General features: G+C 41.4%; 4 protein-coding genes across 5 annotated transcripts in view; 2 read left to right on the top strand and 2 right to left on the bottom strand.

Annotated features, from left to right (window-relative positions):
* hpcal1 (hippocalcin-like 1) overlaps positions 1-1,849 on the top strand; it is a 16,909-nt gene extending 15,060 nt beyond the window's left edge. Inside the window, exon 4 of the mRNA XM_014015692.1 lies at positions 1,151-1,849. Coding sequence (XP_013871146.1) covers positions 1,151-1,248 — 98 coding nt within the window. The 3' untranslated portion in view covers positions 1,249-1,849. The remainder of the gene's footprint in view (positions 1-1,150) is intronic.
* On the bottom strand, positions 1,827-8,663 carry pdia6 (protein disulfide isomerase family A, member 6). Of its 2 annotated transcripts, none has more exons than XM_014015690.1 (13): positions 8,553-8,663; positions 8,096-8,237; positions 7,686-7,743; positions 6,243-6,369; positions 6,027-6,133; positions 5,798-5,934; positions 5,603-5,717; positions 4,319-4,459; positions 4,138-4,222; positions 3,995-4,067; positions 3,760-3,918; positions 2,386-2,482; positions 1,827-2,313 (listed from the first exon to the last, which is right to left on the bottom strand). In XM_014015690.1, the coding sequence occupies exons 1-13, from the start codon at positions 8,569-8,571 to the stop codon at positions 2,242-2,244; spliced, it is 1,332 nt and encodes a 443-aa protein (XP_013871144.1). In that variant the 5' UTR covers positions 8,572-8,663; the 3' UTR covers positions 1,827-2,241. The 2 variants fall into 2 exon arrangements, with proteins under 2 accessions (XP_013871144.1, XP_013871145.1); XM_014015691.1 differs by having other exon boundaries at positions 5,798-5,931.
* Positions 8,664-9,418: 755 nt separating this feature from the next.
* Positions 9,419-11,992, top strand: LOC106522617 (potassium voltage-gated channel subfamily F member 1). The gene has a single exon (XM_014015689.1). The coding sequence runs from the start codon at positions 10,410-10,412 to the stop codon at positions 11,913-11,915; it is 1,506 nt and encodes a 501-aa protein (XP_013871143.1). The 5' UTR covers positions 9,419-10,409; the 3' UTR covers positions 11,916-11,992.
* A 654-nt stretch (positions 11,993-12,646) lies between these two features.
* si:dkey-90m5.4 (leucine-rich alpha-2-glycoprotein) overlaps positions 12,647-15,886 on the bottom strand; it is a gene marked incomplete in the record, with an annotated part of 19,225 nt that continues 15,985 nt past the window's right edge. Inside the window, 1 exon segment of the mRNA XM_014015688.1 lies at positions 12,647-13,094. Within this exon segment, the coding sequence (XP_013871142.1) occupies positions 13,077-13,094 (18 nt within the window).

The following is a 15,886-nucleotide window of genomic DNA, read 5'->3' as shown; positions in this document are numbered from 1 at the left end:
GTATATATATATATATATATATATATATATATACCCTCTCTGGCCTGGGAAAGGCTTGAGATACCTTGAGCTGGAGAGTATCCCTGGGGAGAGGGATGTCCAGGTTTCTCTCCTGGACCCGTCGTGTCGGGTCGCAGAGACGACGGAGAAACAGTCGATGGAAACGAGTGTTTGTGGAACACTTCCACAGTCCTGACGGCTCAGCAGGTCTCAGCACCTTGATTTGGTCTTTCAGGCCTGTGAAGTCAATCAATGACCCACTTGTTCGTTCAGCCGTTCTTAAGGTGCTAACACAAAACAAAAACCCTGTTCTGTCTGCTAAGAATGCAGTTTATAAACTGAACCGATGTGAACTAAAGGATGAGACGTTTGTTCTGGACTTTTGAAAATCACAGGCGCATCTTTATCAGCTAAACTTCAAACTAAAAGCGTCAAAGAGAAAAAAAATATTTAATAATTATTTAAATAAATACAAAAATTAACAGTGTATAAAATATGGTCAAATATTTGCTATTTTTTTTGTTTGATGAACTTCAAATGGTATTTAAAATAAAACTCGAGCCAAGAAATGCTTTTAATCTGAAGTAAAATATTTAACAAAACTTAAATTTAGCAAAACTCTAGTAAATCCTTCACAATTCACTCCAATTTTTATTATTAGTTTTAAACAATGACTTAACCACTCCTACAAAAGTCGATTAGGACCACCTAACTTCTTTCTCCTGAGAAACTCTTCTTTATTTTCAGCCTGAAACAGTAATTTATTTAATTAAATCTTATTTTTATTCTCTGCAGAGCGACACATATTACACAAACATGGTTTTCTGCTTCTATAATCTTTGCTGCTGTGTAAAAACCACGAGTTAAAAAGATAAAATGTGACACTGAGTCGTTTTAGCAGTTAGCATTTCCCCTAATTTTGAATCTGTTTAGCATTAGGGGAACGAAGATCCTTGTTTAGTGGATAAGCTAACGTTTCTTAGCTGTGCGTACCACTGTCAGTGTTTTATTTTATTTTAAGATGTTGCCCTCTTAGCGGGTACTGTGTGTCTTTGTTACTCTGACAGAACAGTAGAGACCGTTTTCTGAGTGGCCGCTGCACAAATCCCTCCCTGCTGATGAAAACTCTTCATGGTTTCTGGCTCCGCAGGTAGATTGTCTTTGGAGGAGTTCATTAAAGGTGCCAAGAGCGACCCGTCCATCGTCAGACTGCTGCAGTCAGACCAGGAAGCCCCTCGTCAGTTTTGAAAGAAAAAAAAAAAAAACTACGGAAACACACACTTCATCGTGAGCACACCAACATAAATCCAGCTTCGTCCTCCAACACTCCTGTTTACATCGATGTAAATCAAGCTTCTTCTGCCTGGACTGAGCTGTAAATTTGTATTTTTTTTTAATTGTGCCTTCCCATACCTTTTGTACTTCAGCTGTTTCCTGTGAGGTGCCATATTTGTTTATACTGGTTGGATTAAATAAGTATTAAAGTTGTGTTACAGTAAGAGGAACTTAAACTAAAAACAATTTATTAATTGTGGCTAATTGTTCAGGAGCTTACGTCCTTTTTGAATAAGCTCCACATTTCTTTGAAGTTGCATGTGCTCACTGCTCAGTTAGATGCGTTTTATTAGATTTCGTGAGATTGTGTGAATAAGGAGGCCGTGATTGTTTGTATTGTTTTTATTTTTTGTAACAAAAAAAAAACGCATTTTGTTTTCACACAATTGAAATAAAGTCGTGTAAGAAAAATCTACACAACACGTCCCAAAGAGTCCCCTTTGTCCTGACCAGACGAGATGCAAATCCAAATGTTTTATTTACTGTTTTTCTTTAAAAAAAAAAAAAAAAAAAAGGAAATCACATGTTTAGGTTCATCAGACTGAAGTGTTACTTTCACAAGTCCATGTCTTAAAATAGGTGCTTCAAGGCGAGAGGGAACAACGTCTTAAAAGGACTTGAAGTGACATTCAGAACCTCCTCCCCTCAGCTGGTGGCAGCTTTATAAATACGCAGCTTCTCTAACGTTCAGCAGGTTTGTGAAAATGAATTTATCCCAGAGACACAGCCCCCCCGTCCCCCCGCCACATGACAGTTTGATGATGTAGAAAAACTGCAGATGTCTCTTATTTGTCTTTTCTGGAATATTTCAGTAACTTGGCGACAGGGCCTCCTGTTCATCCTCTGAGGGGAGGGGAGGGGAGGCGGAGCCACACTGGACCAGACAGATCCACCGGCAGCTTCCACTCACAGCTCTTCCTTCACGAAGTCGTCGTCCAGGTCAACATCACTGAGGTCATAATCCTCCTCCACAGGAAGCTGACGAATAAAAGGAGTCGTTTTAGGAAAGAACCGCTCAGAATGCTGACAGGAAGTGAACACGAGACTCACCTCGCCGTCTTTGCCGTCCCAGGGTTCCACTGAGTGAATCTTGGGCATGACTCCGCCTCCCAGTGTGGCTGTGGAGCCGCGGCCCACAGACAGCTCCCTGAACATCAGCAGGAACATGAGTCACAATCAGCAGGGCTCGTACACTTTCCCCAGAGGAAACGTCAAGCACTTTTTAAAGGAATCCCTGATTAGTTGTAACATTAGACTTTATTTGATAAACATATTTTAACTGTGAAACAAAGACTGTAAAAAATACAGTAAAAAAATACAAATAATATATTTTTAAAAAATATATTTTAACATAGACAGAGCCATTTTATTTACACGCAAAGCATTCTGGGTAAATGATGACGTGGATAGGTCCTCGGTGCGAGGCTGCTAGCGAGCTATATCCACCCTGAAGGTTAATCTTGGACAATATCTGATGATCGACTCTTTTAAATGAAACCAGAGAGCGTTGACAGAGAGGAGAAGGTAGAAATGACTCAGCCTGGAACTGAAAATATGGATGGAGGACAACAGAGCTGCTTCATGGAAGAAGAACCTCAGCTTAGCCTGTTAGCTTTAGCGCTGACGCGATATTGCCTTATATGTATTAGCTCGGCGCTAGCGCAACAAACAAGCTAAACTGAGGTCCTCCATCCATATTTTCAGTTGCAGGCCGAGTCATTTCTACGTTCTTCTCTCTGTCTTCAGTCTTTTCTGAATTTCCCCGCTGCAGGAAAATAAAGGCTATTTCTATTATTCTATTCCATTTATTTTACAGTTAAAATAAATGTTTATCAAATAAAGTCTAATGTTACAACTAATCGTAGATCCCTTTAAGGTACATTTTCAAACTTTTCCAGCACCAAACTTGAGAGCAGTCTGCATCTCTGGAGGGAGGCTAGCAGTCCAAAAAATTGAAAGTTAAAGTTTAATATGAAATGAACTTAGAAGCCACAGCTACTTTTTACTTAACTGAACCATTAGCTAATAAACTTTGAGAGTTTTCTATACATTATTATTATTATTTTTTGCACATTTGAAGTGCAGTACGAATGTAAAACCCCGGCTCAATGAATTGAAACGGAAGAATTCAGCTTAAATGTAAGATTCCCTCCCACTAATTTTGCATTGTGACTCGAGAGCACCGACTCTCCCGTCGTGAAAAGCTGCAGGTCCTGCTGGCAGGAAGCTGACGAGGGTTCGGGCTTTGAGCGGCAGCGAGGCCATCTGAGACTTCATTAAAGAGAAAATGTTTGTTCTACTCTGTGCAGTTTGACTACCAAGCACCTCCCAAACCGTTAAATTTCAAGTATTTTTAAAGGATTTCAATAAACCCCGAATGGACTCGTGTTCTGGAGCAAACAGCAGGTGAATTGCGCCCCCTACCTGAGGAACTCGTGAATGCCAGTCTCGCTGAAGGAGCCCCTGAGGAGAGCGAATTTCATCTTGCGAGCGTTGATGGCAGCCATGGCGGGGTAGCCGAATCCACCGATACCCAGAGAGGCCTCCAGGTCCATCTGAGCGCCCGCCTCAGTCCAGAGCCAGCTGTTGGAAGGACCAGACCATCGGACCACTGGAACTTAAACACTGCAATGATTCAGGACTGGGTCCGAGCTCTTACCCCCACATTTTCTTCTTATACTTCTCAGCCATCTTCTTCATCACCTCCAAGTAACCGTTTCTCCCAGACGCACCTGTTCAAATAAAGACGGTGAGGACTTTCAAATAATACCGTGTATCAGTGGGTATCTGGGCGGGGCTTACCCGTGTCCAGGATGTGAGGCAGGACGCCGATAATACACAGCTGGCTGTCGTCACAAGTCTTCTTCAGGACGTCTTCGCTCAGGATCTGAGGAGAAACGGTCACAAAGCCGATCAAACAAACACTCAAACGGTTTAATAAAGATCCTGAGCGGCCGACGCGACGGCAGCACGAGACACACACCTCCACCAGCTCGGGAGCCGGAGCGTTGTCGGCGAACAGATCCATCGCCTTCTCGATGATGTCACCACGAGTCCGACCTCCCTGGTAGTCCTCTGGCTCCTCCCCTCTGCGGAAAATTTTGATGGTGGGAAACCCCCGGATCTGAAACATTCCATTAGTTCCAGTGTCAGAGGGGCGGCACGGAGCGAGACCAACAAGCAAAATAAAAGAGTCGCTTTTGAAACGGACCTGATTGTTATTAAAAGTTGAATTAATTTGCCAGATATGTTTTCTCATTTTGTTTCTCATAGTTGAGGTTTAACAATGTTAATTACAGGCCTCATCTTTTTAAGTGGGAGAACTTGCACAATTGGTGGCTAACACTCCCCCCCACTCCCCGAACATTAATATTGAGTTATTGTCCAGAACTGAGCTGTCATCCTGCTGGCTCCAACTTCACAGTTTAAATATTAGTTTAAGTCTGAAAATAAATAGAGCCACAGTTACATTTTATTGTTTTGTAGCTTAACTGAGTGATAAAAAAAATAATCAGTGCTCTTCAAAATAAAAGCTTCTCAGTCAAGTTTGATGCTTTTACAGAAAGCAGATATTAAAAAGAACTCCTGCAAATAGGGCTGCAACTAACGATTATTTTAATTAAATCGATTAATCGGCCAAATCATTAAAACGCTTAATTACATGAATATGAGTAGATATAAATTAATTTTATTCCTGTGTAAATTAGGGATGCTAGTTATCGATTAATGAATAATCTGAAGTTGATTTATCTTATACATTGACTAACAATTAATGGATAAGCAGCCATTTTCTTAGGATTTTTTTATTATAATCCCCTGAATTAAAAACCAGAAGCACAACATAAATACTTTAATTTATTTTGCCAGCTGTATTAAATACTGACTGAAAAAAAAGTGTTTTTCTCCTACATGAAACATAACAGAAATTTAATAGGTTGCTGAATGAGGAAAATAGATTAAAAGGATAAAATATGATTTTTTATATGTAAAACTATTATTAATTTATTATAATTAGAATTTATTTACATAATTTTTCTCTAATTCTTTACGTTTTGCTTCCTTGTTGTTGGTTCTGTCTGACTGAAACATTGTTCGACCCAGTAAACGGTTCTGAAGTCCAACAGCTGTCTTCAACACTGAATCACTTCATGTTTGAGATCCAAGGTTTAAAATGCGACAAACAGATGAAAGAAGAATAAATATAGAAGATGCAGACAGAACTTAAGACATTTGCACATTTAGGTCCAATCTGAGAGCGTCCACTCACCCCGTAGCGGCTGGAGATCACCTGGTGCACGGTGGCGTCCACGGCCCCCAGGCGGACCCTGCCCTTGGTCTGCTCCTTCACAGCTGTGGCTGCAGCTGTCCACTCAGGCTCCAGGCTGGACAGGAGGGAGGAGACAGGTTCAAACATTTAAAAAGTTTCTGATCTCCGTCACGACAAGGCTCCGCCGTCACTCACTTCTTGCAGTGTCCACACCAGGGAGCGAAGAACTCCACCATCCACACCTCGTCGCTGTCTAGCACCGTCTTATCGAAGTTGTCGTCAGTGAGCTCCACCACGTCTTTCTTGTTGCCCTCTCCTGCCCCTCCGCTCTGCTGGAAGCCAGTTGTGTTAGCGTTCGCTCATTTATCAAAGCTATTAGAAGCTGTTTCTTTTTAAAACGAGAGAGAACTGCTCCTGCAGCCACCTGCTTGCTGTAGCCAGACCCTCCCGACCTGCCGCTCAGCCTCTCCTTCACCAGACTGCGCAGCGAGTTCATGGCTCCGTCTACAATCGCCTGGCTGCTGCGGCCCCCTGCAGGCATGAAGGAACAGCTTAGGGGTCTTAAAGAAAGCGTTATGAGCAATAGACGTGAAAACAAGGAGACACAAAGCTTTAAGTAAAACCCATCAGCTGTCCATACCTTGGTACTCCTCCGGTTTGTTTTTGTTGGCTCCGAAGATCTTGATGGTGGGGAACCCTCTGACGCCGTACTGGCCTCCCAGTGATTTGTGCTGGTCAGCGTCCACGGCTCCGACCTTGACGATCCCCTGAAACATCAACACAGCAATTCAATTTAAATCTGGATTCTCACTTTTTACTGAATTCACAGCCTGACAATGTGCTCCAGTTTATGATGATAATAAAGCTTCTTCTTAAAGTGCCCGTGACATAAAACTTTTTGCAATAAATGTGAATGTGTTTTTGGAACAAGAACACTGATAACATGTTGCAAAACAAATTTCACGACGTTTAGATGAACAGCTGTTGAGATATTTGCATGTGAAGAAACAGGAAGTGATGTCAAAGGGGAATGTCTGCATGTAAACAGAGCAATATTACAATAATTAGAGACGAATCTGATGTTTCTTTAGATTATTTTGAGTCACTATCAGAGTTGGAGAAGAGTTTAAATAAGAATGTTTCAATAAACAAAGACTAGAGTTTCTTTTATTAAAGAGTTGCCCTTTGATGTCGCTTCCTGTTTCACTTTGCTGAGCAAAGTTCAAGAGAAAATATGCCAGTTATGAGACAAAATGAATAAAATCATATGTAATATGTTAATTTTCTTATATATAAAAGGTTTTCTTTGACTTTTTGTATTTGAAGGATAAGCATATCACAGGCCCTTTAATTATTATTACTTTGTAGTTGAGTTGAACTGTTTAGCTTTGATTTCAGTATTGTGTTACTGTCGGGTGAGGGAATAAAGTTGTCCTCTTAGTTTTCACAAGATCCCTGGCAGAACAGGGTCAGAAAACGTGAGGATATCTGGAGCAGAATCATCACTTTTACCTGTCATCAAAGTGAAATTTAAAACAATTTTAAAAATGAGAAGTCATCAATTCATTAAATATTCTTTTGATATATTTGTTTATTTGTAGACTGGCTGATGCTCGTCTTTTTTATTAATTATACATTTAATGCTGTTGATATAAAAAAATGAATTAAATAACTGAAATAAAACTTTAATCCAACACCAGTAATTATCTGTAACAGAGCATGAGGACGCTTTGCAACTTAAAGCGGAAAGTGACGCTGATAAAGATAAGACAATTTATATTTTTTTTATTTTACATGCAGACATTTTAAATTTTCCACCGGCTCAGATATTTTTTACATTTTAAAGACAAAAACGTGCACAAAGAAAGTCCTTCTTTATCTTTTAATGTGTAATTTTATTTATAATATTTTGTAACTGTAACATTTTCTTTCAGTATTCTCATGTTTGTTTCAATATATTTTTAGGTTAAAGATGATTTTGACCAATTCAAGAGTTGTAGACATGCCAGAATATATTTATTCCTGTTAACCGGCTGTGTGTAAATAAGGTGACCACCATGGTGACATCAGGAGTTCTGCTTACCTTGAGGGCGGTGGCTGCCTTCTTCCACTCAGGAGCAAGACTCTGACAGTGGCCACACCTGTAGGAGTATACAAGAAGTGAGAAATAAACCAAACTTGTACACGTGTTTAGTGATTACACACAGAGCCGATATGGCTGCAATCCAGGGAAACCATAATCCTGATGATTAAAAGCAAAAAAGCATATTTTTAGTGACAGAATCAAACTGTATTAAGACTCGATGACTCCTTTAAGGAATGCATATCCACTGCTTCACCAGATATTTTGCTAAGGCTACAAACTAAAACACAGCCTTTGTGGGCGTGGATAAATAGATCAGCCTGCAGCAAGTGACTGTCACTGAACCGTAAACCATTTGACTAAACTCTCCAGGTTTTAAACACTGAATATACTGGACTTTATGGACTCACCATGGAGCATAAAACTCAACCAGCCACAGACTATCACTCTGGATCACCTCCCTGTTGAAGTTGGAAGGCGTAAGCTCAATAACATCATCACTGGACGAATACATGGCTTGAACAGACAGGACCAGTGAGCAGCCCAGAACTCCTGAGGAAAAAAACAAAACAAAAACAGAATGAATAATGAGCCTCACAGCCAACTTCGTTCAATTAAAGTTACATTTAATAAAAAGTAATAACTAGAATTTACTCATAAAGCTCTTATGAAAAGTAATAAGCAAAACAAACGTTTATTAATTCAATAACTCATCGATAATGAAGGCCTGGTTGTCCTTGTTGTTGCACCAAAACTTAGCTATTCAAGCTAGCTACACCGGATGAAAACACACACAAACGCACGTGCCATCAACTCGTCCTATTTGATTTAAACATAAGAAAAAAAACGCGTTCCGTGATAACTCACCGAGTAAAAACGGTCCCATGGTTTTAACTTCTCCCTCGTCGACCCCTCACAACAAGCACCAAACACTAGAACTGCTGCCGCTGCGTTCCCACAAAACTACACCAGGAAAATAAGGCTCACCGTGGCCCGCGCGGATTGGTTCGCTGCTGGCGACGCTGAGCCTTCTGATTGGTCCGCTTCCGGCGGAAGCTGAGACTCGACCAATCAGCGTGCGCCGTGTAGTTCCAGTGAGGGGAGTTGATGGAAGCGACATAAAACTGCATCAGAAAAATATGTAAGATATCACAGGGCTGACTCATCCTTATGGTGTTATGATGGGATCCTGCTCGGAAGCATATTCATTGGTGGATTGTGCCTTAGTAACAAATACACACTCAGTGTTCAGACAAATAAAAAATGACATTATTTATAGGTTAGTAGGTGTATTTTAGGCAACATACTGAAACACAAATACATTTTTACCAAACATTTAAGAAAACACAACAATTAAAACAACAAGGTGCATAGTAAAAAACAATATCAACTTTATTTTCATGTGTTTTTTTCCTGTTTAGTTGCAGTTTTTAATCTAGTTTTCATCATGTTTTTTCTAAATGTTTTGATTTGCTGCTTAACACCACACGTTTCCATCTTGTATTATAGATTTAATTATTTGAGCACTTTAAAAACAACATGAACTATAAGAAACATATGTAGGCCTACACTAATAAAAACAACACACGAAGTCCTTTAAGCATACTGAAGTACAAAAAGTGAAATGAGCAAAAACAAAGCAGATAGAAAGTAGTAAAATATAAAACATATTGTTATTTATCCACCTTTAAATCCAATGAAGAAAGCTGAAATCTATATAAAATGTTCATTTATTTATTTTTTAAATTTAAACCCACACAAATATTACTTTATACTAAAAATAAACTTATTTTTATCCTATATTTACTGAAAACTAGAAAACCAATAAAAGTAGTGCAATGTGTAAACGTGGCCACTAGAGGGAGACAAACCACCGCCTGACTGTCAATAAAGCAAAGCAAGCGCTCTGAAGTTTGCTTAAACTTATGACATCAAGGTCCATTTCTGTACACCAGACATTTTTTAGTCAAATAAGTTTCCTCACAATGCCGCTAAATTCATTCCTCTAAAAATTTATTCTGCTTTCTCACAAGCGTCGCAGTGTTGGATCAGATATTAACGATGCTGATTATGATTTTACAATAAATGGTGGACGATTTCCTCCTGTTTCCGGTTGACAATAATGCGTCTACATTTTGCACGGCCTCCTTCAAGACCTGACGTCCTGAATGTGCGCTGCATCTACAAACTGTAAACAATCAAGCTGGAGTCAGAAACCGGAAGTACAAAGCTAGCTAGCTCAACTAGCTATTTGGTTTGTAACATCGCTGCTTTATGCACAACTTTATTCACTTCCCGTTTTATTATTCAAATGTTAATAGTTGTCAGCGACTACATCTCTTTAGATAGTGTCATATTAACATTTTTGGAGGTTTCGAGTTAGCATTTTGAGTCAATGCGCGTTCCTCGGTATTATTTTGAAATCCATAACCGGAAGTATTCATCTACATGCGTCTAATTTGACAACAGGCGCACTTGGACGCAACTTTCTGTGAGCGCACAGGCGCACTGTTCTCTGGCAAACAGCGGAGTTCATGCCGCAGTCACGTCTGAGAAAACATTTTTATTTTTATTTTTTATTTTTGGCTGAAACTTGGAGTTTAGGCGGTTTTCCCGGAAGATTGATGCGTCTGTTGACTTGCGTCCACTTCGCCTGTTGACATTTCTGCGGAAACCTCTCTGTTCTGCGGCTGGTGGGTCGGGGAGGGGTTCGTCGGAACCGAAATGTGGGGGATCCAGAGGAGCCGCTACGCCGACTGTAACGGCTCGGAAGCCAGCGAGGAGGCGGAGGTGGTGGTGAACATCGGCGGGGTGAAGCAGGTGCTGCACGGGGACGTGCTGAACCGCTTCCCGGACACTCGACTGGCCGAGCTGGTGGACTGCTCCCTGAAGTCTCCGGAGGAAATCTCCTCGCTGTGTGACGACTACGACCCGGACACCGGGGAGTTTTATTTTGACAGAGACCCCGAAGCGTTCAAGTGCGTAATCGAGTTGTATTATTACGGAGAGGTCCACATGAAGAGAGGCATCTGCCCGATGTGCTTCATGAAGGAGATGGACTTCTGGAAAATCGGCTCGGATTTTCTCGACGAATGCTGTAAGAGCCACTTGAAGGAGGTGGAGGAGGAGCTCGCGGAGATCGCCGAGCGAGTCAGAACCATCCTGGTGGACCGAGAAGGAGACCCGGCTGCTGGAGGCTGGCAGCGCTTCCAGGTTTCCCTCTGGAGGCTGATGGAGAAGCCGGAGTCCTCGCTCGCTGCGCACGTCATCGCCATCCTTTCCTTCGTTTTCATCCTCATCTCCTCCGTGGTGATGTGCGTGGGCACGATCCCCGACCTGCAGGTGGAGGACTCGGAGGGGAACCTGACGGAGCACCCGACCCTGGAGGTCATCGAGACGGTGTGCATCGGCTGGTTCACCGTCGAGTACCTCCTCCGCCTGATCTCCTCCCCGAACAAAGTCAAATTCGTCCTGGCCTTCATGAACATCATCGACTTCATGGCCATCATGCCCTTCTTCGTGGTGCTGATCCTCACCTCGTTCGGCGCGGGGGTCATGGAGCTGGCCAACGTGCAGCAGGCCATCCAGGCTTTACGCATCATGCGCATCGCGCGCATTTTCAAGCTGGCGCGCCACTCCTCCGGACTCCAGACCCTCACTGCGGCTCTGAAGAGCAGCCTGAAGGAGCTCGGGCTGCTCCTCATGTACATGGGCGTGGGGGTCTTCCTGTTCTCCGCGCTGGGCTACACCATGGAGCAAAGCCACCCGGACACCCTGTTCACCAGCATCCCGCAGTCCTTCTGGTGGGCTGTGATCACCATGACCACGGTGGGCTACGGGGACGTGTACCCCAAAACCACCTTGGGTCGGTGCAACGCGGCCATCAGCTTCCTGTGCGGGGTCATCGCCATAGCGCTGCCCATACACCCCATCATCAACAACTTCGTGCTGTTCTACAACAAGCAGCAGGTGCTGGACACCGCGGCCAAGCACGAGATCGAGCTGATGGCGCTGCGCACCGGAGAGGGCGAGCTGCAAGACGCGCCGCCGGGGCGTCGGGAGCACGTGTGCGGCTCCGGCGCGCGACTTTGGGACCAGAGCTCCTCGTGCCACAGCGAGACCCTCTTACCTCTGATGAGGAGTCCCACAGGAGGGGCCAGCATCCGGACCCCCAGCGCGGAAACGAGCTTTGAGAGCACAGCTGAGGCCGCCGAATATTTTGCTTCATAGGCAGGGGAAAAAAATGCTTGATGAGAGAGGACAAAGTAACAACAACAACAACAACAACAACAACAACAACAACAACAACAACAACAACAACAACAACAACACAAACAAAATGAAAAAAAAAAGACATCAACCTAACAGTTAAAAGTTTAAATTAAAGGCCTGGCATCGCTCCTCGCCCATCATGACAAGGTTTTAATCCACAATGACCGCCACAGCCTGCTCTTATTGAGTTAATGCTCAGAATATGTGTTGAGAATGACTCTCAGCTACTACCACACCAAATCCCAGCTCAATATCTGTACAAGTAACGGAGTTATTGCCACTTAGAACTGCCCATTCTTGATTAGCTGAAGCAACCATCTTTAATAGGGGTGATCCTAAAAGTTAACCAGTTGTATTTGCACATCCAGAGAATATTTACTGAGAGTTTTATTCAAATCCGTCCAGTGGTTCATGAGATATTTTGCTAACAGACGAATGAGTTTGACAGCAATGGTTTTAGATAAAAATCATACACAATAATTACAGCTTAGATTATGTTTTGTAGCTGACTATCAGCTACTACCACACCAAATTTCAGCTCAATATCTGTAACAGCAGCAGAGTTATTGTAATTTATCTGTTTCGTAAAGCCAGTTGGATGTGGCGGCCATCTTGAATTCCTTTAAAACTTAAAGTTAAACAGTTTTAAGTTGTGCATCCAGTGAAAACTTCCTGAGAGTTTCATTCAAATTTGTCCAGTGGTTCATGAGATATTTTGCTAACGGTACAGACAAATACAGAGACACAATAAAAAAAACATGCTTTGATAACTACAACATACGTGAGATTTTACACAGTGAGTTTGTGTCCTGAGCGGTTTACTTTGCTCATCCACACCCAAATGTTACACTTATACTGTAGATCTTCTCTGTAGCTTCTTATTCTTATGTATGAATGCTTTAAGATGATCAGTGTTAACAGTTCTAATGATAGTGTACAAACATCAACATGAGAGTGTAATAAAATGGTTCCAGTAAAGTTAGTGTTGCTCAAATTTTGTTTCTCTTTGTGCTCATGGTTTCTGTAACTGCAGCTGCGTCGTTTTGCCTGATTTCCTTTATTATTGAGCTCATTTTGAGGCGTCACAATCTTCAGGCTGCCAGATTTGCTTCGATGAGTTCAGATTTTGCCGCAGGTCTTTGTGAGCAAAGTTCTGCAAGAGCAAAAAGGAACAATATAGGTTCCAATTTAAACAAGAAAAAAAAATAAAACTAACAAAAAAAAAAAGACAAATGATGAAGATAAGTCAAGAGGAACAGAAAAACTACAAGAAAGGAGTGAAGAAAGAACAAGAAGACAAAAAATAAAAAAACAAGGAGCCATTAAATGGCAAAAAAGCCCAAATAAGAAGACGTAAAATCACAAATATAAAACTTAAGAGGACAGAAAATATAAAATGAACACCAGGAGACAAAAAGACGAAGGATGCTTATGTGTAAAAATGATAAAAGATGCACAAAATAACAAACCGCGTGCATAGAGAAACTAAAAGGATTCGTAAAGTGAGAAAAAGACAAAAAAATTGCTTAAAATGACAAAAAATCATATATTAATTAATTAAATTCATAAAAACAACAAAAAGTTCACTATAAAAACAAAGTAAATCAATCATTGAATGAAAAGGGCGCAGAAAGAAGAAAGAAATCCTGAAAAAGACACGCAAGAAGACGAAAGGAAGCATTATGTGAATTTCAAAGAGCACAACACTTTTGGAGTGTTTGATCTCTGTTTCAAATAAGGTCACATACTGCAAAAAATATTAAAACTGGAAAAAAAAACACAACTTTAATGTGCCGAAGTAGGTTAAAGTTTGAGTTTTAGTCTAATAAAAGTACAGAAGAAACTCCAAACAGGAGAGGAAGCTGAGTCAGCATTTACACCAGCAAAAAATAAAATAAAATAAAAAAACTAGAGGAAAAAAAAATTTGTGTCCAGTTGTGATTAAAGTTCAAAGCATGCACCGCAGGTCTAACACTAAAATGCACACCACGGGAGCGACATTTAGAAATGTTCACACTTTAAAAAGAAAACGTTTCGACTCCCACTCCGTCAGTCGGAGTGATGTGGAGGCTGCTGCACAAAACAGAAAAATCACCGGAACAATCAGCCTGCACAGCAGGGGGAAAAGTGTTAATATCTAACCTGTCACAGGATGATTTATATCAGGGCTACAAACTAAAACCAGCTCAATTTGATTTTTAATTTGAAAACACTGAAGATATTCAGAAGGCCTGATGGTGAATTAGTGACGAATAAAAGCTCAACGGTTTGATGAATGAATGACTTTGATCTCGCCTCCCTGACGTTTTGGAGAGTCAACCTGTCAGCTCCAACTCTTCTTCAGGGTTGTTTATTCCACTCAGCCTGAAAAGGAAAGAACATGAAGGTGGTCAGTGTGCAGACTGTCCACCCACTCGTGCAGGACTGCTACTATCTCTGCCGGCCAGCAGCAGATCCACACGTGTCGCAGCCTGAGACACGGCTCTTTGTCCTCTGACAGGTGAAGCGGGACGGTCAAAGGCCTGCGTTGTCCTGACAGTTCGTCCCCCTCAGCAGGTGCCAAACAAAACACGTGCAAGTTCAAATTTAGATCCGTATACATCGTCCAGTCCTCCTCCGCTCCAGCCGCCCACCCACACACACACAAATTTGGTCACACACACACACACACACACACACACACACACACACACACACACACACACACACACACACATGTCTGCCCATTCAGCCACAGTCGTGTGCGATGTGCTCCACGAGAGGCCTGCCCTGATCTGTACTAATCACCAGGTTTTCACGCCCACGACTCGCTCATCTGCAGCTCTCTGTGGGTGTTTAAGATAAGCCGTTAAGCAAAATGATCCCTTCAGCAAAAATACTTACTAATACTTGTTACTTTGAAATGAACAAACAGCTCGTTTGTTTGTTTGTTTGTAGATCTCAGACAGCAGTTTTGTCTGAATCAAAAGTGACCCGTCGCATCAAACGGAGGGTCCCAAAGTGGCAACAATAGGGAATTAGCTAAAGCATATAAATGAAATATCTAAAATAAAATCTTAAGTATTTTTAGCACTTTTAAGCAGTAGCTACAAGAACATGATTTTGAGCAGAAACGCCTTACGTTTATGTATTTTTCTCTGCAAGCTAGCAGCGATGTTTTTCCTCCCAGCTGATATATCTTTAAATCCAAATATTGTTTGAGGTTTAAAAATTCCTTGTCAAATTAAGCTAAAATTAGGATTCAGACCAAATATCAGTAACCAGTGGTGAGCACAGCTAACCAGAAAGTTAGCTTCACTGACCACTGTTCAGCTAAACATGTATCTTAGCTCCGCTTACGCTAAGCCACAAAATTAATGGAAGATAACCGCTAAGACAAATGTCAATCATCCTGACGCAAACCTGTTGTTAGTTTTCTATTTGGTTTCATTTGAAGAGGGATCGTCTGAGGCAAATCAGCCAATCCAAACCAGGTATAGCTCCATTTAACTTGTGATACTTCTGGTTTACCTGTTTCAGAATAAAATCATTTCAAGCTCAAGTTTGTTCGGGATACAAATTTCAATTTGAAAATCTCAGCCGATATCGATATCCAATGTTATTATTGGTGTTATTACTGATAACTGATATTTATCGAAATTACACAAACACACAAATTATTATATACATATTCGCACAAACACACTTGTGTCTTTTTTGATACCATAAAGAAACGACCATGCTGCTGAAATGGCTCTGTACTTCAGTTATTCCTGGCTGCACAGCATCACTATCATGATCCAACCACTCATCCAACCATTTCCCCTACCAAAACAAACAAAAAGCTAAAAAGTGGGAAATATATAATATATATATATATACAGTGGGTAAAATAAGTATTGAACACGTCACCATTTTTCTCAGTAAATATATTACTAGAGGGGCTAATG

Source organism: Austrofundulus limnaeus, unplaced genomic scaffold, assembly GCF_001266775.1.
Source record: "Austrofundulus limnaeus strain Quisiro unplaced genomic scaffold, Austrofundulus_limnaeus-1.0 Scaffold133, whole genome shotgun sequence".
Lineage (NCBI taxonomy): Eukaryota > Metazoa > Chordata > Actinopteri > Cyprinodontiformes > Rivulidae > Austrofundulus > Austrofundulus limnaeus.
Note: the sequence above shows the minus strand (reverse complement) of the source record. Positions and strands in the feature narration are given on the sequence as shown.